The sequence below is a fragment of the Calidris pugnax genome, unplaced genomic scaffold (assembly GCF_001431845.1).
Source record: "Calidris pugnax isolate Ruff unplaced genomic scaffold, ASM143184v1 scaffold102, whole genome shotgun sequence".
Lineage (NCBI taxonomy): Eukaryota > Metazoa > Chordata > Aves > Charadriiformes > Scolopacidae > Calidris > Calidris pugnax.
In genome coordinates, this window is record NW_015090846.1 from 1239060 (window position 1) to 1261547 (window position 22488).

At 60.5% G+C, this 22488-nt stretch overlaps 1 protein-coding gene across 1 annotated transcript; it reads left to right on the forward strand.

The window, feature by feature from the left end:
• Positions 1-811: 811 nt before the first annotated feature.
• On the forward strand, positions 812-21577 carry LAMC3 (laminin subunit gamma 3). The gene is made up of 28 exons (XM_014942779.1): positions 812-1178; positions 4744-5048; positions 5230-5360; positions 6229-6395; positions 7283-7471; positions 7633-7750; positions 7834-7932; positions 8010-8146; positions 9692-9808; positions 10218-10416; positions 10673-10785; positions 11212-11430; positions 13336-13524; positions 13608-13853; positions 14227-14380; positions 14850-14992; positions 15074-15252; positions 15335-15473; positions 15918-16123; positions 16422-16498; positions 16623-16745; positions 17051-17195; positions 17309-17470; positions 17798-17900; positions 18013-18212; positions 18482-18628; positions 18825-18924; positions 19558-21577. Exons 1-28 carry the CDS (start codon positions 812-814, stop codon positions 19800-19802), a joined length of 4719 nt encoding a protein of 1572 aa, XP_014798265.1. The 3' UTR covers positions 19803-21577.
• The last annotated feature ends 911 nt before the right edge of the window (positions 21578-22488 follow it).

Consider the following 22488-nt stretch of genomic DNA (forward strand, 5'->3'; position numbering starts at 1 on the left):
TCCAGTACCCCAACTCCGTCAACATCACCCTCCACCTGGGTAAGTGCCCGTGGGACCCCCCCAAGGGAAACTGGCAGTGGGTGCATGGCTGGGGGTGAGGGGGGTGGATGCTCCTTCACCCCACAGCTCATGGTGCTGCTTTTGGGTGAAAGACAGGACCCTCCCCAGGGCTTTTAGGAGGTGCAAGTGATGCCCTCTGAGGGGGATGCCCTCTGCGAAGGGTAGATCACTGAAAAGTCCTGGGGAGGGTCTTCCCCATCCATCAGCTGAGCCCTGGTCCCTTGGAGGGTGAGGATCCTGGTGGCTGCTCCTGTCTGTGTGACATCCTTGCCAGCCGTGCCTGGGGTGCCTGCTCTCCTGCTCCCCCAAGGCTGCTTTTTATCCATTATTGAGAAAGTTGGTGACCCCCACCTATTTAAGTGAAAAGCCCCACATGTGGGGCATGAACTACCACGAGCTCATCGTTGGGGCTGAGAAATGGAGGAGCTCAGCTCCATCCGCGCAGCCAAAGGTGCAATATCCCTCTTTCCTGCAGCAACAGGGATGGGGGGGTGCACCCCACTGGGGGAATCCCATCCTGCCTGACCCTGTGGCCCAGGGACCAGGGTGGCCTGGGGAAGCCCAAACCCCGCAGCCTGGACTCATACATGAAGCTTTTGACATTCCCAGAAGCTTCCACAAGATGGACCTCGGAGCGAGAGGAGGTGCCGGGTAGGGGGACCCATCCCATTCTGTCCCAACCCATCCCGTCCCGCCTGCTCCCACCATGCCATCCGGAGGAGGCTCAGAGTCCAGCCAGGCGAGCCCCAGCATGGCACGGCCACCCGGGCTCTGCCTGCTGGCCCTCTTGGGGCTGGGGACGGGGGTCTCGCCCTCCTGCTGGGACCCCCGGGGCCAGCCCCGCCGTTGCATGCCCGTCTTTGAGAACGCCGCCTTCGGTCGGGCCGTTGAGGCCACCAACACGTGTGGTTCTCCCCCTGAGGACTACTGCCTGCAGATGGGTGCCCGCCACGCCAGCGCCCTGTGCCACCGCTGCGATGCCACCGACCCCCGGCTCCACCACAACGCCTCCTTCCTCACCGACTTCCACAGCCAGGAGGAGAGCACTTGGTGGCAGAGCCAGTCCATGGCCTTCGGCATCCAGTACCCCAACTCCGTCAACATCACCCTCCACCTGGGTAAGTGCCCGTGGGACCCCCCCAAGGGAAACTGGCAGTGGGTGCATGGCTGGGGGTGAGGGGGGTGGATGCTCCTTCACCCCACAGCTCATGGTGCTGCTTTTGGGTGAAAGACAGGACCCTCCCCAGGGCTTTTAGGAGGTGCAAGTGATGCCCTCTGAGGGGGATGCCCTCTGCGAAGGGTAGATCACTGAAAAGTCCTGGGGAGGGTCTTCCCCATCCATCAGCTGAGCCCTGGTCCCTTGGAGGGTGAGGATCCTGGTGGCTGCTCCTGTCTGTGTGACATCCTTGCCAGCCGTGCCTGGGGTGCCTGCTCTCCTGCTCCCCCAAGGCTGCTTTTTATCCATTATGCAAATTTTTGGAGCCAGAAGCAGACATGGGGAGGCACAGACCCCCTCCCCCGTGAGAGCCTTGCCACCGGGGTGAGCACCGTGGATGCCAAGCCCGTGCGGTTTCCCCCCTGTGCATTGCTGAGGATGCCTGGTACGTTCTCGGGGGGAGCAGAGCTCTGCACACACCGTGCAGCCCCAGCAGGCTCCCCCAGCTGGGATCCGACCTTCGAAGTTTTAAATACTGTGTGAGCCGCCTGCTTGGAGAGTACTTAAACCCATGGGGCATGCCTGGCATTTTAAAAAGGATTTTTAACACTTTCCTGCCATCTAAACTCTCCTGGTTATCGACTGGTGCTGTAAAACCTTCATTTTCTGCCATCTCCTGCCATCTGCGTGCCGAGGGGGGGGTACTGGAGGGGCAGTGGTTGGAGCTGGTGAGTCCCATTCAGCTGTCCCAGCTGAGTGCTGGTGGGACCCGGTGGCTGGAGTCGGGGTGATGGTGGAGGGTCTGTGCCTGCCCTGGCAGGGACACGGAGCTGCCCGTCTCAGCGGAGGTCACTGCTTTCCCAGCCCCCTGCGGGCGGACAAACATCTGGTCCCTCTCCCCGGTACAGGGCTGGGCTCCCCACCAGGCATGAGGAGCGATGCCCAAGGAGCCTGCCATCCCTGCTCCCACTCCCTGCCAGCCCCGTGGGAGGGGACCTGCCAGCCCCTCGCCCACCTAACGCAGGCTGTCATGTCGCCCCAAATTCGTTCCTGTTTGATGGAGCGCAGACAACCCGAATGCAATCTGTGTGACATCGCACCAACTTTGTCTTCACAGCCCCCCCCGTGTCCCTTCCTGAACCGGAGCATCCCCCTGCAAACGTACCCCTCTTTCTGCATGGCTCGTGTATCTTGCCATGCTAAAAAGTGCCATTTTGGTGCCTGGCACATTGCTGCCTGACCTTTCCCATAGCCCGCGGGCCCTCTTCTTGTCCCATCTGCAGACCTTTTTATTACTACCTTAATGCTTTCACTTGGGTTATGGAGGAAAAGCCCAACCGGCCCCTGCAGATCCCCAGGAGGAGTCCTTGAGTCCTCACCCGTGAGCTCCACCCAATAATTGGGTTTTTTTTAACCCATGTAGAGCATCCCTGCTCATCCAGGCATCCCTGCCATCCTGCTCGTCTCGCTCAGCCCCGAGTCAGATGTCTCGTAAGTTCTCCAGCGCTGTTACCTGGGGAGCTTATTAAATAAGATATCGAATGAGTTGGACAAGACCTGTGTTTACCTGCATGGTGTTGATTGGCGTTAATTAGATTATCCTCCTTTAAACCTCTCTTCCGTGCGAGGTTTCAGCCGTGCCGTTACAGTGCCTCGGACTCGGAGCCGATCGATAATCCCGAGTGCCTGTGGCTGCTGCATTTCCACAGTCAGACGTCAGGGAGGAACCCAAAATATCCCTGGGCTTGCAAAGGCACCGGGGCTGCTCGGGTGGCTCTGAATGCCGCCGGCTCGTGTCAGAGTGTCTAGATTAGGCAGTGTCTGCATCTGTGGCTCTGGCGCTGATTTTCCTGTGGGATGTGAGCCTGTGGCACGCTCCCGGAGCTGAGGTTTGGGGTGGCTGGAGGTGGCTGGGGACATGTAGGTGACGTGACCATCCCACATGCTCCTCTCTTCTCTCCAAACTGCTTCATCTGGAGCCCCTTGCATGGTACAAGCTGCAGTTTGGGCTCCACAGGAGGTGGGTGAACATGTTGTTCGGAGGACAGCACAGCTGGGAGAGCATCCAGGGATCCTGGTGCTGTCACTCTCAGCTGCCTGTGCACCCTCCCGGTGTCCCTATCCCATGGCACACCCGGCTTTGGGACACCTCACACCTTGCCAAGCAGGAAAAAGGAGACAACCAGCCCGGGTTATTTTCTGGATTATTTTTTTTTTTTATTCCTGAGCAGAAGTTGGTTGATTAAAAGGCCCATTTGAGAAAAGCAGGCGTTCCCTTGGGATGATTCTCCAGGGCAGCAAGTCTCCTCCATCCCAGCTGGAGGCTCCGAGATCAGGCTCCCCCAGCCCAGCCCCCCCCACCTCCCCTCGCACGGGGCCACTCGGGGCAGGGGCTGTTTATTGACCCAGCGCCGAGCTCCCTTCCTCTCCCAGAGGAAACTGTTCCAGGAGGCAATGGCCTTGACCTGGCTGTTTTAGTAGACATCCCACCGGGCCCCTGCTGTCTGGGAACGGGCGCCCGACGGCCGTCCCCCCGCCTCCACCATTGGGTAAAGGGCAGGGACACCCCCCTGTCACCAGCCCAGAGGGAGGTGACATGAATTTGGGGGTGGGGGGAGACAGAGGGGAGCACGGTGGCAGTGGGACAGCCCGGTTGCAGCCCCTTTCCAGCCCTTGTTACCTCTGGGTGGGCTGTGAGTGGGTCTGTTCCCCCACCTCGGGCGTTCCCAGTGTCCCTGATGGGAGGCAGCTGCTTTTCCCAGTGCCGGTAGCTGGGCTGCCTCGGCTCCCCCACAGCAAAGTCGCAGCACATATGCGACAGTATTCATATGGGCCCAATTAAAAGCTTGTTTTCCTAGTCCCGGAATAACCCCTCTAACATTCCCAACTCATTATCTTTTCAAATAAAGCCAAAACCTTGCAGCTAATTGTTTTGCGCTGTCAGGAGCAGTGTTGTTATGGAGCAATCCAGTCTTTGAGCCGGTCCTTCATCTCTGGCAATTAAGCGGTTCTGATGTTCACTTTGGTGTTTTCTTTCCCCCTTTTTTTTGTTAATTCTTTCAAGCTCTTTCCGAGCTGCGCCATCTGCCCTGGGGATTGGTGGCCTTCTCTTTGTCTTCCTCCCAGCAAAGACGGCAGCGACGCCGGGTCCTGGCACGCAGCTCCTTGGGAAGGGACCGGCCTTGACTCTTTCCACCTCCCCGTCCCCAGGGTACTGCTGCTCCATGCCTTGGCCTGGTGGTTAGAGCTTGGCTTTGCAGAGGCTCCTTGCCCATGCCACCCTCCTGGAGCATCCATACGATGGGTCGGTGGCTGCCATGGGGCTAGAGCCCATTTAGGGCAGGGCAGCATTTGGGCTGCAGCGAGGAGGAGCTGGTGAAGGGCAGCTGGATGGAGATTCCTGCTTTGCAGAGCAGGAGGGTGCCCATGGGGCTGCCCAGCAGCCGTGCAGGACGGGGCACGGGGATAATTTCCACCCCGGTGGCAGCCAGGAGAAGGGTGACAGCGCGGTGGGGTTGTGTCCCCAGGCAAAGCCTACGAGATCACCTACGTGAGGCTGAAGTTTCACACCAGCCGCCCCGAGAGTTTCGCCATCTACAAGCGCAGCCGTGCCCAGGGTCCCTGGGTGCCCTTCCAGTTCTACAGTGCCTCCTGCGAGAAGACCTACGGGAAGCGGCAGCGGCACTACCTGCGGCCTGGGGAGGACGAGCAAGTGGCCTTCTGCACCGATGAATTCAGCGACATCTCCCCCCTGAGCGGGGGCAACGTGGCCTTCTCCACCCTGGAGGGGCGGCCCAGTGCCTACAACTTCGACGGGAGCCCCGCGCTGCAGGTGCTGCTGGGGTGGGAGTGGGGTGGGTGGATGGGTGTGTGGTGACCCCCCTGGGACCGGGCACACCGATGCTGCCACCCAGGGTCAAAGTGCCTGTGATGCCCTGCACCCCCATGGGGAAAGGGGCAGGAGCTGGTGGCCTGGAGCCCTCACCAAAGCACCTTCCCCGTGTCCCCTGCAGGAGTGGGTGACTGTCACCGACCTGCTCATCTCCTTGAACCGGCTCAACACCTTCGGGGACGACATCTTCAAGGACCCCAAGGTGCTGCAGTCGTACTACTACGCCATCTCTGACTTCTCTGTTGGTGGCAGGTGAGGGGCAGTGGGGCCGGGATGCGGGCAGCTGGGGAGGGGGGACCTTCCTGGGGCTGTGGGGCTGGGGCAGCTGCTCCATGCCTTTTGTTTTAATGGTGTTTTTGGGCACAAACTGCTCAGATGTGGCTTTCTCCATGTGTAAACCAGAGCTGGTGGTGCAGGGAAGTGTGATGGAAACTGGAGTCCTGCCAGTTGTGCAGAAAGAAGGTCTTTTCCCCACAAGTCCTCTCCGTTTGTCACCAGCTGTATTTGTTTGCCCCTCCCAGCCCTAGGGCTTTTAATGGTGCTAGATCTCATGCTGCTCCTCCTGTGGCTCTGCTTGGTCCCTGGGCACAGCAAAAGAGGGGTCCTGGGGTGCCAGTGGAGAGATACCTTGAGGTCACGGAGGCTGGTGGAGGAGCTTGGAGTAGCTGCTGGTGGGTTGGGGGGCTGATGTGGGACACAAATGTCGGTGGCTTCCACTCAGTGCTGGCCGTGGGCTGTGCTGCACGTGTCCTTCCCCGGCTACGGGGAGAGGGAAATCTCTCCATCCCAGTGAGAGCTGCTTCCCTCCAGGACAGGGGGGACAGGGCTGCTCCCAGCCGGCCAGCAGCCCCCGTCACTGTCATCTCCTCCCCGGCCCTAGCAGCTGGAACTGGTTAGCATCTCCTAAGGGCCACCCTCAGAGTGTGACCTCCCAACTGGCCGGGATGGGAGCCCCTCAGGGAGGACACGGCGGGTGGCCTCAAGGCCAGCACAGCCCGAGCTGCTTTCCATCCCGCTCCTCGCCCCACGGCCACCCCAGGAGAGCCAGCCCAGTGGTCGGCTGCAGCCCACACCAGTGCTCAGAGCATCTTATCCCCATGGGGGGGATGTCTCTCTGCAGGTGTAAATGCAACGGCCACGCCAGCGAGTGTGCCCCGGATGATGCCGGGCAACTGGTCTGTGTCTGCCAGCACCACACGGCCGGTGCCGACTGCGAGCGCTGCCAGCCCTTCTACCAGGACCGGCCCTGGGCTCGCGGCACGGCCGAGGCCGCCAACGAGTGTCTCCGTGAGTATCGGCCACGCTGGCCCTGTGGTCCCAGTGTGCCACCGGCCCCGACGGGCTGTGCTGGGGCTGCATCGGCTCATCCGGCGGCTCCTGCCCCTCCTGCACGGGAAGAAAGGGCCTGCGCCATTTTGTAAGGCTGCTCCGGGTGGGGAGGGAGGGAGGATTTGCACCCCAAGGGTGTGCACCCCCCTTCACCGCATCACCCTGAGGATTCCCCAACATCTCCTTATCCCACAAGTGTTTAGTTTGGAGAAGAGGAGGCTGAAGGGGAGACCTCATTGCCCTCTACAACTCCCTGAAAGGAGGGTGTAGAGAGGTGGGGGTTGGCCTCTTCTCCCAAAGGAATAATGACAGGAGCAGAGGAAATGGTCTGAAGCTGGGGCAGGGGAGGTTTAGATTAGATATTAGGAAGAATTACTTTATTGAGAGAGTGGTCAGGCACTGGAACAGCCTGCCCAGGGAGGTGGTGGAGTCACCATCCCTGGAGGGATTTAAGAAACATAAAGACGTGGCACTTCAGGGCATGCTCTAGTGCCCGAGACTGTTGGGTTTTGTCTGTCTGTGGGTGTGTGTTGGTTTGTGGTGGTGTGTGGTTTTTTGGGTTGGGTTTTTTTTTTTTTTGGGTGGTTGGACTCGATGATCTCAAAGGTCCCTTCCAACCATGAATATTCTGTGATCCTGTGAGGTGCAACCACCCGTTCCATGCCCAGTGCTGCACCCACCTCTGCTCCCAATGGCAGAGGTGTTGCCAAAACCTCACAGCCAAGCCACGCAGCCCCTCTGGCTCACCCAACACCCCCAGGAGGTTGTGAGGAGGTGTGAGCCCCATGTCCCCCCGCAGGGTGATGACCACCCCTCCTGCCTTCTTCCCCCTTACCCCCCCCCAGCTTGCAACTGCAGCGGGCGCTCGGAGGAGTGCTTCTACGACCGGGAGCTGTACCGCCGCAGCGGGCACGGGGGCCACTGCCTCAACTGCCGCGACAACACGGCCGGGCCGCACTGCGAGCGCTGCCGGCAGAACCACTATCGCTGGGAGGAGCGGGCAGCCTGCCAGCCCTGCCACTGCCACCCTGCAGGTGCGTGGGGCTGCGCCGAGCCAGGCTTCGGCTGGCAAACCCCTGCCCTAGCCAGGGCTCGGCTGGGAGGGATGGTTTTGGTCCCTGGACCCTTGTATGGGGTCTCCCCCTCTTTCCCCCGACCTGGAGCAGAGCCTCAGGGCTGGCTGGGGTCCCCGCAGGTTCCCTGCAGCCCCAGTGTGACAGCTCGGGGACATGTCTCTGCAAAGCCAACGTGACAGGCTGGAAGTGTGAGCGCTGCAAGGATGGCTACCACAGCCTGAGCGAAGGCGGATGCAGGTGAGGAGGAGCCCGGCCTCGGGCAGGAGCAGTGGGGACAGAACTGGGGCTCACCTCCTGCCTTGGTGTCTCATCCCATCCAGACCCTGCGCCTGCGACCCCGCGGGCAGCGTGGGCATCTGTGACCCCAACACGGGGCATTGCACCTGCAAGGAGAGGGTGGAGGGGCACTTGTGCAACAGGTAAGCACCGCCGCCACGGGATGGAGGGGAGACCGTGTCCCCTTTCCCACCTGCTCCTGGTTCCTCCCCATGCCCAGGTGCCAGCCGGGATGGTTTAACCTGCAGCCCCACAACCCTGCCGGATGCACCAGCTGCTTCTGCTATGGCCACTCCACCGCCTGCACGGCGGCTGATGGCTACGAGGTGACCCACGTCCGCTCCGACTTCAGCCAAGGTACCACCCCCCCCAGCCCCTGATCAAACCCTGGCAGTTTGGGAAGGCTGGGGCAGAGCATCTCCCTTTGGGGCTGAGCATCCTGCTCTGTTGGTGATGGCTGGAGGGAGGGTCATTTCTCTGGCTCACCCCTATTTTGCTGTTAAGCCTCTGCTTTTGCCCCCAGCTCTGTGGGGATGGGCTGTCCCTGTGGCATCTCTCCATGCCAACCTGCTCCTGGTATTTTGTTGTTAAACCTCTGCTTTTGCCCCCAGCTCTGTGGGGATGGGCTGTCCCTGTGGCATCTCTCCATGCCAACCCGCTCCTGGGGCTGTGCATGGCTTGGAGGGGGGGCAGTCACAGTCATCCCACCACACCAGGGATGGCAGAAACACTAAAAATCAGCTTAGAAAGACAAAAAACTCAAAGGATGGAGCGTGGTGGAAATTTCCCCCCCTTATTCCCTCCTCTCCCCATCCTCAGCTGGGAAGGGGCAGGGCAGATGAGTGCCGGGGGGAGCGGGATGGGATGCTCCTCTCCAGCAGCAGCCAGGGCTGTGCTGGCAGGGCTGGATGTGTGCGGGATGTTCAGGGAAACCCTGCCATCTGCTGCACAGATCCGTGCAGCCCCGGCTGCGGGCACAGCGTGGTTCCCACTCACCAGGACACCCGCCTGCACCCTGGCAGGGTATGGGCACCCATGGCCCACAGCCCCGCTCTCTGTCTCGCCCGTACCCCGACAGCGAAGCAGATGGAGGAGAAGACGCCAGGCGTGGGTTTGTCCCCGTTGCCTTTAATCCTGGCTGCCAATTGCTGTGCTGCTGTAATGCCTTCCACGGCCTTGAAACGGAGCCAGGCTTTAAACTGAGGTCTTTTTTCCACCCTTCACGCAGCCAATTTGGGGCTGCTCCTTTAGGGACAGGTTTGGCAGAGCCCTGGGCTGGGTTGTAAAAGGCTCAGAATGTCCGGGCAGGGTGCAGCCCCCCCTCCCTCCCCTCCTAAAGCCCCACTCCCCAAAGCACCCCCCAATCCACAGCTGAGCTGCATCAGCTGGAAGTTTCCTGCCCTGGGTGAAAGGGTCCAAATTTGGGATGATTTGATAATCGAGTGCAGCCCACTCGAGAGCCGGGGAGGGATTTCTAAGTGTTTGTCCTCTAGGAGCCTGGGGCTGGAAGAAATAACTGACCCTGGGGAGCTGGGGCGGGGGGCGGAATTTAACTGATTTCCGAAGGAAACCAACTTAATGCAATTACGCCCCATCTCTCCCTGGGCTTCCTGCCCCTCCAGCCCACAGTAACACTGGAACCGCAGCACAGGCAGGGGGCAAAAGTTTAAAGATAATAATTTCCTCCAAATCTAAGAAAATAAACAGCTGGGGGGGGGCGGCCAGGGCCACTCTCCAGTGCGTGAGAGCACGGAGCCCGAGCAGAGCAGGGTGTTACAAAGCATCAGCCCTTACAAGACCCTGAAGAGTCTCAGGAGGAGGAACAGAGCCCCCAGAAGAAGCACACAGCTGCTGCTGGGCTGGTGGGGTGTCCATGCACCAGCACTGTGTGTCCTCACGTAGGGCTGGAGGGCTGGGCTGCCACCACTCCGGGCACCAAAGACCTGCCTCTGCACTGGGATGCTGGGGAGATCGTCACCGAGTGGGATGGAGAGGAGCCGGTGGACTTTATTGCACCAGGTATCATGTTCTGCTCTGCCATGGGGACCCCCTGATGTTCTCGTGGGACACCGCTGGGATGATGGGGAGATCATCATTGACTGGGATGGAGAGGAGCCAGTGGATTTTCTTGCACCAGGTACCATGTCTGTGGGGCCCCTGGGGTTCTGCTCTGCCATGGGGACCCCCTGATGTTCTCGTGGGACATCCTGCCTCTAAGCTGGTGCACGATGTGCTGTGCTCCATCCTGGTTTTGATAACTCGAAGCAGTGGGGGGGATCAGGGCAATGGGCTGGGGTGCTGGGAGGGCAGGTTGGAGCTGGCTCTGCTCTAGGAAGGTGACCGTGGTTCCTGGTGACACTGATGGGAACAGGACCGTGCTGGGAGTACATCCATGTCCTACAGACTTTGATCCTCTCTCTCCTCACAGAAAAGTTTCTGCAGAACCAGCGTCTCAGTTACGGGCAGCTCCTGTCCCTGCTGCTGGGAGCGGAGGGGAATGGGACGGGGATGGAGACTGGGGTGTCCCTGCTCCAGGTCCAGCTGGTGCTGGAGGGCGAGGGGATGGAGATCACTATGTCCAGCAGCGAGAGCCAGCCCCAGCATGGAAAGCAGGCTGTCACCTTCAGGTACCCATCACAGTGCTTGGAGAACCTCGGCCGTGTTGGGGGCACAGCGTGTTTGATCTTGGCTGGACTGTCCCACGCCGTGGGGTTCAGCCCCGCTCCCTGCCCCCTTGGGGATTTAACTGTGCCCCCACCGCTGTACCTGGGTCTCAAGCTGATCTGTCCTGCAGCGGGTGGCTGCCAGACTGAGCTGATCTGTCCTGCAGTGAGTGGCTGCCAGACTGGCCTGGTCCTTCCTCCCACCCTCCTTTTCCAACAGGCTGCACGAGGCAGAGGAGGGTGCGGAGCCTTTGCTGTCGGCTTTCAGCTTCCAGCGCCTGCTCTCCAACCTGACCGCCCTCCGCCTCCGCGTGAGCCGTGGCCCCGGGAGAGGTGGGTGGCTCCATGCAACGTCCTCATGGGGACCAAGCTGGGATGGGGCTGGGGACATTGGGGACCAAGCTGGGATGAGGCTGGGGACATTGGGGCAGCATCAGACTCTCGGGGATGAGAGCAGGGGGTGGTTCCTCTCTGTGAACATCCCTGGGCTCTCCAGGAGGTATTTTGGGGTCTCCTACACGTGCCTGGAGCACTTCTAGGCAGGATGGAGAGATGGGGGGATGGGGCTGGGGACATTGGGGCAGCATCAGGCTCTCAGGGATGAGAGCAGGCGGTGGTTCCTCTCTGTGAACACCCCTGGGCTCTCCAGGAGGAATTTTGGGGTCTCCTACACGTGCCTGGAGCAATTCTAGGCAGGATGGAGAGATGGGGGCTGGGGGATATGCCATCCCACCCTCACATGGCTCTCCCCTCTCGCAGGCAGGCTGTCCCTGAGCGAGGTCCAGCTCACATCTGCTCGCCCTGGGCCGGGGGCACGGGCGGGTTGGGTGGAGGAGTGCACGTGTCCCCCGGGATACACCGGGCAGTTCTGCCAGTCCTGCGCACCCGGCTTCAAGAGGGAGATCCCCTTCGGCAGCCCCTTCGGCAGCTGCGTGCCCTGCACCTGCAACCAGCACGGGGATTGCCACCCCCTCACAGGTGTGCTCCCCTCCGGTCCCCCAAATTGCCCCATCACCGCATGCATGGGTGACAAACCCATGGCTTGGCTTGTTTGTGAGGGATGCTGGAAATCGTCTGTGGGGTTGTGGTACCCAAAGCTTGCACGTTGAATTACTGGGCTGGTTGTGGGGACTGGGTTCCTAATTGCAGAGAAAATGAATGAAGTGCAAAGCCAGGGGTAATTTATAAGAAGAGGGGTATCTCTCCTGCTGCTTTGTGACCAGAAAGGAAAAGGTGCTGGTCCTGAAGGAGTGGGGAGGCAGGGATCAGGGCAGGAGAGAGGCAGAGGGTTTTGCCAGGATGGATCCCGCAGGCAGTGTTGTTGCCCGAGAAGCAGAGCAGGACTGGGCACAGCCCTGGCACCTGCAAACTGGGGGCAAACCTGAGAAAAGAAACAAGAAAAAGAGGGGGGGAAATACAGTGGTACCAGGTTTGCAGGAAGGCATCAGAGGAGCCATTTCTCATGCTGCCAGCCCAAGCCCTGCTCTGCCTCCCGACCCAGCTCAGAGGTGCATGACTGTAGCAGGGACTGTGGCTTGAAGGGAGGAAAAATCACAAGCAAAGTCTTCAGGGCAGTGGGGCTGTGTGTGGGGTGGTTCACAGGGTGTTGGCTCTCCCGTCTCCTGCCAGACAAAGTGTCTGGATGGCTTTGGTCAGGGAAGGGGGGCAGGATTGCAAACTGCTGCCCTGGAGCTTGAGGTGGCTGCGTGAATCCAGCACCAGCCTCGCTGCTGACAGCCCCAGGAAAGGCAGATCAGAGCCATCAGGGGCTTGGGAGATGCTGCCTCGCTCCCTGTCCACCCCTGCAGAAAGCAGCAGCTCTGATGGGTGCTGAGAAGAGCTTGGCAATAAGAGGATGCTTTTGGTATCCAGATGGAGCCCCTGGGGCTCCTCGCTGGCCAGCTCCCCTTGGTAAGGAGTGACACTAGTGTACGGCTGGGATGGAAAGGGCTGGAAGAGGTGTTTGTGCTCAGCAAATGCCCCTGCCCTGCCAGGGGAAACACGGCAGCAGCTCCACAAACTCACCCCTGGTCTCGCCGAGCTGGGGCTGGTGCCACCAACCACACAATCCCCAGGGACGGGGCCAGGCTTTTGATGTCCCAGCCCTGGTGCTGCCAGCCCGCGCCAGCCCGCGTTCTTCCTTTCATTTATTTTTCCACTCCTTCCTGCCACCCACTTTTCCTTTCTTTTCCAACGTCCGTCTCCGCCTGGATGTGGGGAATATGGAAAAACACCCCTTCCCTCCTGCGCAACCCGTCTGGTATGACCTGACCCCACAAATCACGGGGAAAAATCCTCCCCCCCGGCTCCTTCTCTCTCTCTCTCTCTCTCTCCAGTCAAGCAGAGCATCTGCCTGGAGGTGGGGGGGTGCTTGAGCATCCTTCCTCCTCCTCCTCCTCCCTGCTGATTTGGGAAGGCTGTGACTCACCGGCTCGGCTCGCAAGGAGACGCTCGCTCCCCGCTGGGTGCCGGTGGCTGCTTGTGTTTTCCATGACCGGCTGGAAACGGCGTTCCTGGTCGCTGGGAAATGTGTTGTCGATTATCGCAGGCACCGACAGACCCCGTGCATGTTGAGGGTGCTGCCTGTGTGTGCCAGCACTGCCTCATCTCCACACCATTGGGGGGACAGTGGGGCTGGCACCAGGACCCCGGTGTCCACTCCAAAACCTTCTCCCTTGAGCAAAAGGACTGGGCAGGGAGGGAAAATATTCTGAGTCCTGGTTGGGGACATGCAACCCCAGCGTGACCGCTTGGCTGGAGTTGCACATCCCTCTCCGTGCTGTGTGCCACGCTCGGCACGGGGCTCTCCATCCCTCCCGCAGCCCCTGCTGTTATTTGGGGCTGGGTTTTTGCAGACCCTCAGCTTTGTTTTCCTCCTCGCAGGGCAATGCCGCTGCTTGCACAACACAGAAGGTCCCTCCTGCGAGCGCTGCAGCCCCGGGTTTTACGGCAACCCCTTTTTGGGGCGTTTCGATGACTGCAAGCCGTGCCCCTGCCCCGGCCACTCGCCCTGCACCGAGATGCCCGGCAGCGGGGAGGTGGTCTGCACCCACTGCCCCCCGGGGCAGAGAGGTGAGGCTGGGGGTGGGTGGGCAAGGGGGCTGAGGGCAGCACTGGCACAGCCGGACCCTTCCCTACCTTTTTGTCTTCCCCAGGAAAACGCTGCGAGCTCTGCGACGATGGGTTTTTCGGGGATCCCCTGGGGCAGAGGGGTCCTGTGCACCCCTGTGTCCCCTGCCAGTGTCACGGGAACGTGGATCTCAACGCTGTGGGGAACTGCGACCCCGTGTCCGGCCGGTGCCTGCGCTGCCTGTACAACACGACGGGCGAGCACTGCGAGGAGTGTCGGCCGGGCTTCTACGGGGACGCGCTGGCTCCCCACCCTCCCGGGAAATGTGCACGTACGTACCTCGATGATCCCAAGGGTTTCTTCCAGCCTAGATAATTCTGTGACTCTGTGATTCTGTATGACCCCAGGGGTCCACTGCAGCCCAAATCCTCCCAGCAGTGCAGGCAGAGGGTGGCAGGGGGATGCCCAGCAGGTTTAGGGGCTGATGGATGATCCAGGTTGGCCCCAAATGCTCAGCAATGGCCTTTCCTCCCTCTCTCCACTGCTGGCCTTCCCTGGAGACATCCTGGTCTGCAGGGGCTCGGCCTCTCAAAGCCCTGTTTGATGGGGTGGGACACAGCCCTCCACGTTGTGGAGTGCCCTATTCCCACAGTTCCATCTGCCAGCCCTGTGTTGGGATGTAAGAGGCATTTTATCTCCTGTAGCTTGTGATTGCCACCCCGATGGCTCAGTCCCAGGGCAGGAGGGCTGTGATCCCAGCACGGGCCAGTGCCGCTGCCTCCCACACGTGACGGGCAGATCCTGCAGGCTCTGCCAGCCTGGCTACTACGGTCTGCAGCCCGCCGTGGGGTGCAGGAGGTATGTGGGGCACTGCGTGGGGACAGCGGTGGCTCTGCGTCCCCAGCTCTGGTCTCTGCTCTCTGCATGCATTGCTCACTTGTCACCTTCTTCTCATGGCTCTTCAGGGCATGCTCTAGTGCCCAAGATTATTGGTTTGTGGTGGGGTGTTGTGTGGGGGGTTGTGGGTGTGGGGTTTAGTTGGTGGGTGATGGTTTTGGGTTTGTTGTGTTTGCATGCTTTGCTCACTCATCACCTTCTTCTCATGGCTCTTCATGGCATGCTCTAGTGCCCAAGATTATTGGTTTGTGGTGGGGTGTTGTGTGGGGGGTTGTGGGTGTGGGGTTTAGTTGGTGGGTGATGGTTTTGGGTTTGTTGTGTGTGTGGAGTTTTTTTTTGTTTGGTTGTTTTTTTTTAGTGTGGTTGGACTCGATCTCGGAGGTCCCTTCCAACCACTAAGATTCTGTGATTCTGTGATTCTTGGTGCCAGCTGCGAGTGCCACCCGATGGGGTCACGGGAGAGCAAGTGCCACGCGTTGACGGGGCAGTGCTCCTGCCAGCCGGGTGTCACGGGGAAGCAATGTGACCGATGCCACCACGGCTTCTTCGGCTTCTCAGCCAGGGGCTGCCGAGGTAACGGGGATGGGGACCTCACCTCGGTCCCAAAACCGGGGCTGGCAGTCATGGTGTGACACCTTTCCACCACCATTGCAGCCTGCAACTGCTCCCCACTGGGCTCCATCACCCCCCAGTGCCACGAGAACAGCACCTGCCTCTGCCACCCCGGCTTCGTGGGCTACAAGTGCGACCGGTGCCAGGCCAACTTCTTCCTCGACCCACCGAGCTCCCGCTGCCAGCAGTGTCCTGCCTGCTACGGGCTGGTGAAGGAGGAGGTACAGCCCGTGCCCTGATGAGGTGGGCACAGTGCCCTGGCCCCCACGCTGCCTCGCTGACCCCCCCTTATCTCACCTACAGGCTGACCAGCTGAAGGCCAGGCTGCAGGAGATGGAGGAATGGCTGCAAAAACCAGGTTGTGATGCCCACCCGGGCCAGTCCCTCATGATGGGAGATGCACCCCGGGGAGATGGGCTGCCCAGCCCTCACCTCCTGCAAGGTATGGGGGGTACCCCTTCCCTGCACCATGGGGGCAGCCCCACATCACCCCTCAGGGGACCCTCTGCTACCTCAGGGTGCTGTGACATGCTTGGTGGGTGCAAGGAGGTCCCATGGGCTCAGCATGGGTGATGGGCTGACCAAGAGGGGGTGGGACAGCTAGGGGACCATGGCTTTTTGTGCAGGACACAGCATGGCAGGGATGCTTGCACCCGGGAGGTTTTGGAGCAGTCAGTGATGGGCATTACTGGGGGCTGAGCAATGGCACACGGGGTGCCCTGTGGGTGCTGCATCCCCGGGTCCCTCCTGAGCACCAGGAGGGACTCTCTTCCCCTCTCATTAGCAGCCAGAAGGGGGGTGCTCAGCCATGGAGCAGCCCCACAGGCAAGTGGGGAGCCCTGAGCACCCTCTGTGGGCAACAAGCAGCTGGTTTTGCTGTCTGCAGGTGCCCGGGCTGCCCTCTTGGCACAAGTCTGGCAGCTGGCAGGGGCCCTGGGCACTGCACGGGGCCGTCTCAGCAATGCCAGCCAGGCCACGGGTTGCTCCAGCCACGGACTCCCCAAGACCTGCGTCCTGCTGTCGGAGATCGGGGCCACGCTGCAGTCGGCGCAGCGGGAGATCCTGCGCGCTGCGGACACCCTGGCTACCACGGTGCGGGCTCCTGCTGGCCCTGGGCTCCCAGAGAGGGGTTGGTTGCCATCCTGGGGGGCAATGGGGATGTGCAGGACTGGTGGGGTGGGATGTGACCAGCACTACGGGTGAGTGGGAAAGCCTGGGGTCCCTGTGGGTGTAGCCCTCCTTGCAACTGAGTCAAAAGGAACGATTTCCCTGTCTTGCTCCCATTTATCTCCTCCAGCCCTTCGGGAGGTTCTCTTTGGTGCTGGGCTGGTGGGGTCCAGGGGTCCCTGCTCTATACTGGGGGTCTCACTGCTGCTGTTTGCATTTCAAGGAGATTCCCCAGGAAATCCCTCAGCAGCCCACGAACTGGAGCCGCTGGGCGCTGGAGGCACGGGCGCTGGCAGAAAGGTACACTTGTCCGTCTGACCCTGGCACACTCAGGCTGCCTGCCCGGCGTGGGGTGCGGGATGGCTGCTTCTGTCCCAGGAAACCAGTCCTAATATCATCTCTCTGGGTGCTCTTGTCCCTGCAGCCACGAGGACACCATGGTGCAGGTGGAGGCGGTGGTCGGGAGAGCCCTGCGTGCTTCCAGTGCCAGCTCCCAGCTCCTGCAGAGCCTGCTGGAAGGGAATGCAACGCGTGAGCTGGAGGCCGGGTGAGGGGCTGGCAGCAAGGAGGGGGACGGGAGGGGAGAGCAGCCCCTTGCCTCCAGCCAAGTCCCTTTTACAGGACTTGGTCATGGTTGGTTTGGACAACAGGGACATGACTGAGTCCCGTCAAACTCATTGCACCAGAGTGTTGCAAAGTGGGGAGCCACAGCGCTCTGTACTGGGGGTGTTTCAGGCTCTTTCCCCCAGTGTTTCCCTTTATGTCCTTGTCCAAGGACTTGTCCAAGGCTGTCATCTCCATCCTTTGATGGACCAAAGGGCTCTGGGTGACCGCAGAGTTGTGTCCACGTAGGTATGAGGAAATCCAGCGGGCACGGGAGGAGCTGAGTGCTGGCATGGAGGAGGTGGCAGAGGAGGCCAGAAGAGCTTTCACGGCCGTGGAGGAGGCCAATGCAGCCATGGCCAAGAAACTCCTTCAGGTGGCTGCACTGGGGCAGGTGAGCAGTGCCCAAGCTAAGGCTCCTGCTTGCGTCCCTACCCCTGTTGGGCAGCACTGCCTCCCGTGCTGGGAGATGCTCTCATGGAGCCTTTGGCATCCCTGACTCTGCAGCAGGAGCTGCCAGTGAAGGTGGGAGCCCTGGCACAAGATCTGGCAGCCCTGGAGCAGGCAGCAGAGGCACAGGAGCCATCAGCTCGGCAGGCTGTCGAGACATCCCACGCTCTGGCAGCCAGATTGCGCCTGGAGCTGCAGAAGAATCATGGCTTCGAGCAGGTAAATGCTGCCGACTTGCATGGGGTGTCCCTGCAAAATAAGTGATGGGGTTCCCCTGTTCCAGCCGTAGCTGTGGGCACGCTGGGTGCATCCCTGTCCTGCCTCCCACCCGGGGCACAGCAGGGTGGGTGAGTCCCATCCCCACTGCTCTGGTGACTGGAGGGACAATGCCTTCAGCCAGGGGGTCAGGAGAAGATGTTTTGGGAGCCATCTCCTCCTGGGCTCCCAGGTCTCCCAAGGAGCTTGCCCGCTGGCTCCCACATTTCCCAGCTGGGTGCAGCTCTTTGCCCCCCTCCCCACCCTCACTCCTGCTCCCCCTCTCCCCAGCTGCGGGACCGGGCTGGCTCTGCCCATGGCACGGCCACCTCGGCTGTCACTCGTGGAAAAGCCGTGCTCTCTGATGCTGAGTCCCTCCTGGCCAGCTTGGAAGGTAAAAGGCACTGGCCAGAGCATCTCTGGCCACAGCTCAGCTCTCACCACACTGGTTTTGGGTGCCAAGGGGAGAAAGGGACAGTTGGGTGACATTCGGGTTGTCCCCACAGGTATGAGGAAGGTGCTGGGGCATCGGAAGGGCCAGGCTGCCCTGAGGAGGAGGATGGCACTTGTGCGGGACAGGGCGATGGCAGAGGCCCGGAGGAAGATTAAACAGGCAGAAAGGACACTGGGAAACTCCTTGTCCATCTCCACCACAGCCCGGAGGACGGCTGGAGAGGCTGAGCAAGTCTCTGGGGAAAGCGCCAAGGTCCGAGAGGAGGGATGTGGGGTGTGGGGAGCCCGTGCTGGGCTGTGGGGTGCAGGTGGGCTGGTAGCCACCACAGTCTGCAGAGCCCAGGTTGCCACAGGCAGGGTGGCAGAGCTCCTAAATGCAGCTTCTGCTGCCCCTCCAGCACAGCCCACCCTCATCTGCCTGCAGACCAGGGGGATGCACCCAACCAGGGCTCCAGCCTAGGAGCCAGCTGCAGTCTCCATGCGTGTCCCCAAGTGACTGTCCCCATCTCCATCCCTTTGCAGAGGGCACAGGCTGTGTTGCAGCAGAGCAAGCAGGCCCAGAAGCGTGCCCACCAGCTCGCCACGCGTGCCAATGAGACCCAGCGGGAGCTCTCCCGGCAGGAGCATGTGGCTGAGAAGCTCAGGGGGGACCTGGAGGAAGCACACCGGGTGAGTCTTGTCCCCGCAGGCAGGTTGTCTCCTCCAGAGCCTGGAAGGAGCTTTGCCCACAGCCCAAAGCATAGGGAGCATCCCAGCTTTTGGGCTCTACTGTATGAGGAATGCCTTGCAGATGTTCCTGAGATCCTCCCCTGTCCAGCCAAGGGTCAATGATGTCCCTTATCTGGTTGTCTGTCTGTGTTGGAAGGTGGGGACGGAGGTGAGTGAGATGGCAAAAAGTCTTCAGGAGGCCCGAGGCTCACTCATCTCGGACATCAAGACCCTGAATGACCTGCTGAGCAGCCTAGGTGAGACGGGGTGCAGGATCCCGGGGAAGGACCAGGCTGTTGGGGCCCAGAGCTCTCCTGCTCACTGGCCATCTGGGCTGAGCTGGGTGCCCTTCGGCTGAGATCACTCAGGCTCCTAGCCAAACTTCTTGAGGGCTCATGTCTCTAGGAAAGCCCTCGTGGAGAATGAATTGGGGCTTGCTGAATGCGTGTGCTCATGCCTGGTGTGGGGACACTGATCTCCCTTGGCATCTCCAGGAGGAGCAGGGCTGGGTCAAGGGCTCAGTCCCTTTGGAGCGGAGGGATGTGCCGGGCTGGGTTCGCTCATGGTTGCTGGTTGGTTTTGCTCCAGTTCCTCCTGCTTTGATCATCTGGGTACATTTCTGAGCGCTCCAGAACTCTTGCATCCAAGAAGTTTTGCAAAGGGGTGGGAACCATCACCCACCTGGGAGAGAGAGATGTGCCCAAGCCTTGCCTGGAGCCAGAGTCCTATTTGCTTATCTGTGATCGCTGGGAAGCTGCGATGCCTCCATGCCCTGCTGCACCCACTCCCTACAGTTTGCCTGGTGCCGGGGGTCTGAGCCCCTGGAGCACATCCAGAACATCTCCTGCCCAGCTCTCTGCCTCTCATCCATGTCCTCTCCCCTTGCCCAGGTGACCTGGAGCAGTCCATGCAGGCGGAGGAGGTGCTGAGCGCCGGGCGGCTGCAGCTGGAGCAGCTGTGGCTACGACTGGCCACACCAGGAGCCCTGGCCGGCCAGCTCAGCCTGCTGCAGCAGGAGGCAGCACGGCAGCAGGAGAAGATCCAGGCCTTCGAGAGCGACTTGGCCGAGATCCGGGCCGACAAGAAGAACCTGGAGGACATTTTGCAGAGCCTCCCTGAGGGCTGCCCGAAGTGACGGTGACAAGTCTCTGGCCGCTGCCCCGTCGCCTCCGTGCCCCCCCGCACAGGGAATGGCAGAGCGAAGGACACCCTGCGTTCACCAGTATCGATCCCTCCCACTGCTCTTCACACTGCCCACCATAAGCTATCACACTCCAGGTCCTCATCTGCACCAGCTGGGGCTCAGCATCCTGAGCACTCTGTGGCGTGACTTCAGCCATGTCCTCAGGGCAGGGGGAAAACCAGCTACCAGGGACCACCGATGGTTCTGTGCAGGAGATAGAGCCATCACGGGGTTGGTTTCTCACCATGGAGTGCATGAAGAACTAGTCACAGATCTCCTCCACACTAGACATATCCTTCCATCCCTCCTTCCCCCCTGCAGCACAGCACACCAGGGAGGGACAGCTTATCAAGTATGTAACGTACCAAAGCTCTAACACCCCATGGTCCTTCCTGCCCCAGGAGATGAGAAGAAGCTGTTGCACAGGTGCTGGAAGCTGGTCCTGCTGCACAGCATCTTGCAGTGCCACGCTCGTGTGCTGTGTCTCAGAGGTGCAGAGATGAACCCCGGTGAAGCCAGACAGAGAACTGCTCACCAGAGGGGACAGGGCTTGCCTGCGTCCCAGGGGTGGAGGCTCACAGCAGGGAGGGCTAAACTGGGGCTAAGCAGAAGCAAAGCTGGACTTAACCAGCTCCTGGCAGGCAGATGGGGCATCCTTTACCTGCTGCAGGGTAGGAGCACCTCTACTCCTGCTGTTCCCCTGCTCCATGGTAGTGTAAAGCTGCCACTGCCCACAGCTCTGGTCTTTGTGTCCTATCCCAGCTCTTTTTGGTTCACTAGATGTTACCAGGTTTTGCTGGGAGGGAGGTGGGAGAGCTGACACGGGCAGCTGCGTCACCCACAGCCCCACATGGGCACCCCCCCACGTCCCCACTGGAGAGGAGCTGGCTGGTGGCAGCAGGGTGTGCAGCCAGAGCGGGCTGGACGGGGAGCAGCTGGACACGGCCAGCTCCTGCCAATGTCACTCCCACTGGGTGGCAGAGGTCGGCAGCTGGATCGCCTTTAAAGGAAAGGCATGTGTGGTCACCCCGTGCTCCCATGTGGGCTGGTCTGTGGGGACACGCAGGGGACAGAGCCAGGTTCTCCTTCAGCCCACCCCGCGCTGGCTGTGCCATGGTGCCGAGACACCGGGCAGCAGCTGGAGTCACCCCCGTGAGACCAAAAACCAGTCCCCAGGCTGGAGCCCACTTCACTTTTTAACCTGTTTTACCTGTGCTCTTCTTGCTCACAGGGCTGGAAATCAGGTTTGCTAAAGTCTTTTGTAAAGCTGCATGTAAAATCATAGACATTGGATCATCCCAGCATCACCTCCAGTGGGTCTGGAAGTGACACAGGACTTTCCCACCATGAACAAACCCACCTCCCTCCCAATTCTGCCCAAAAGCTGCCCGAGGAGTGGGGTGCCAGAGCTGCAGTGCTGCAGGAGGGTAATGTCTTGCTGCCCAAGGAAAGCTCAGCCAAAGCCAAAGCCTGTAGCAGCGTGGGCACAGCGGGATTGGGCTTGGCCAGGAGGCAGGGAGCCGCAGCCACTCGCCATCTCCCTGGGAAGACAATTATACCTCTCCAATCAACACACAAATTTGCTGCTGTTAGAGAAATGTCAAGCCTCTGCCTCGTGCCCGCTGCTGAAGATGCGGTTCCTCCTCCCTCCCGCTCTCCCTGGAACTCTGCTTTTTTAGCTGGTGACACCTGCCTAGAGCTGTACCCATTAAAAATTCTTAATATAATACCTAGCTGCCCATCCGCCTGCGTGCGCGGCAGCAGGAGGGGCACACGCTGTACCTGTGCTTGCTGCTTTCTCAAAGAGCAGGGGGAGCTGTACCCGGGGTCGAAACGCAGCCGGTGCTGGGGTGGTATGAGGAACTGCCTGCCACTTCCCATCAAAAACCAGTTTAGTACAGCTCTTTAAAAAAAAAACAGTGTCTAGCTGAGATTGCAGGGGGAGCGAGGGGGCTGAGTGCGACCGCCCACGTTAGACCCTGGCCAGGACACACATCAGCTTGGTCCTGTCTGTCCTGCAGTAGATGTCTTGTCTTGCTGCTCGTGCCCCAGGGCTTACCCAGCACCAATTTAGCCTGGAGAAACGGAGGCTGAGGGGAGACCTTATCACTCTCTACAGCCACCTGAAAGCAGGTTGTAGCGAGGTGGGGGTTGGTTTCTTTTCTCAAGTAACAGGCGATAGGACACGAGGAATGGCCTCAAGTTGCACCAGGGGAGGTTTAGGATGGATATTAGGAAAAATTTCTTCACTGGAAGGGTTGTCAAGCATTGGAACAGGCTGCCCGGGGAAGTGGTGGAGTGGCCATCCCTGGAGGTATTTAAAAGACATGTAGGTGTGGTGCTGAGGGACATGGTTTGGTGGTAACTCAGCAGTGGTTGGACTTGATGATCTTTGAGGTCTCTTCCAAGGATAGGGATTCCATTCGTAACGATTCTATGACTTCCAAGCGGCTGTCCTTTCATCACACCACAGACTTGCTCCCAAACATCACCTCCCAAACATCACCTTCCAAACCTGCCACCGGTACCGAGCGGTGCGGGGGGGTGTCCCTTCCCGGGGCCGGCTCCGGAGGGGGCTCCCGCTAGAGGGAGACTGTCCCTTCCCGACCTCCCCGTCGGGGGGGGGGGGGGGGGGGGC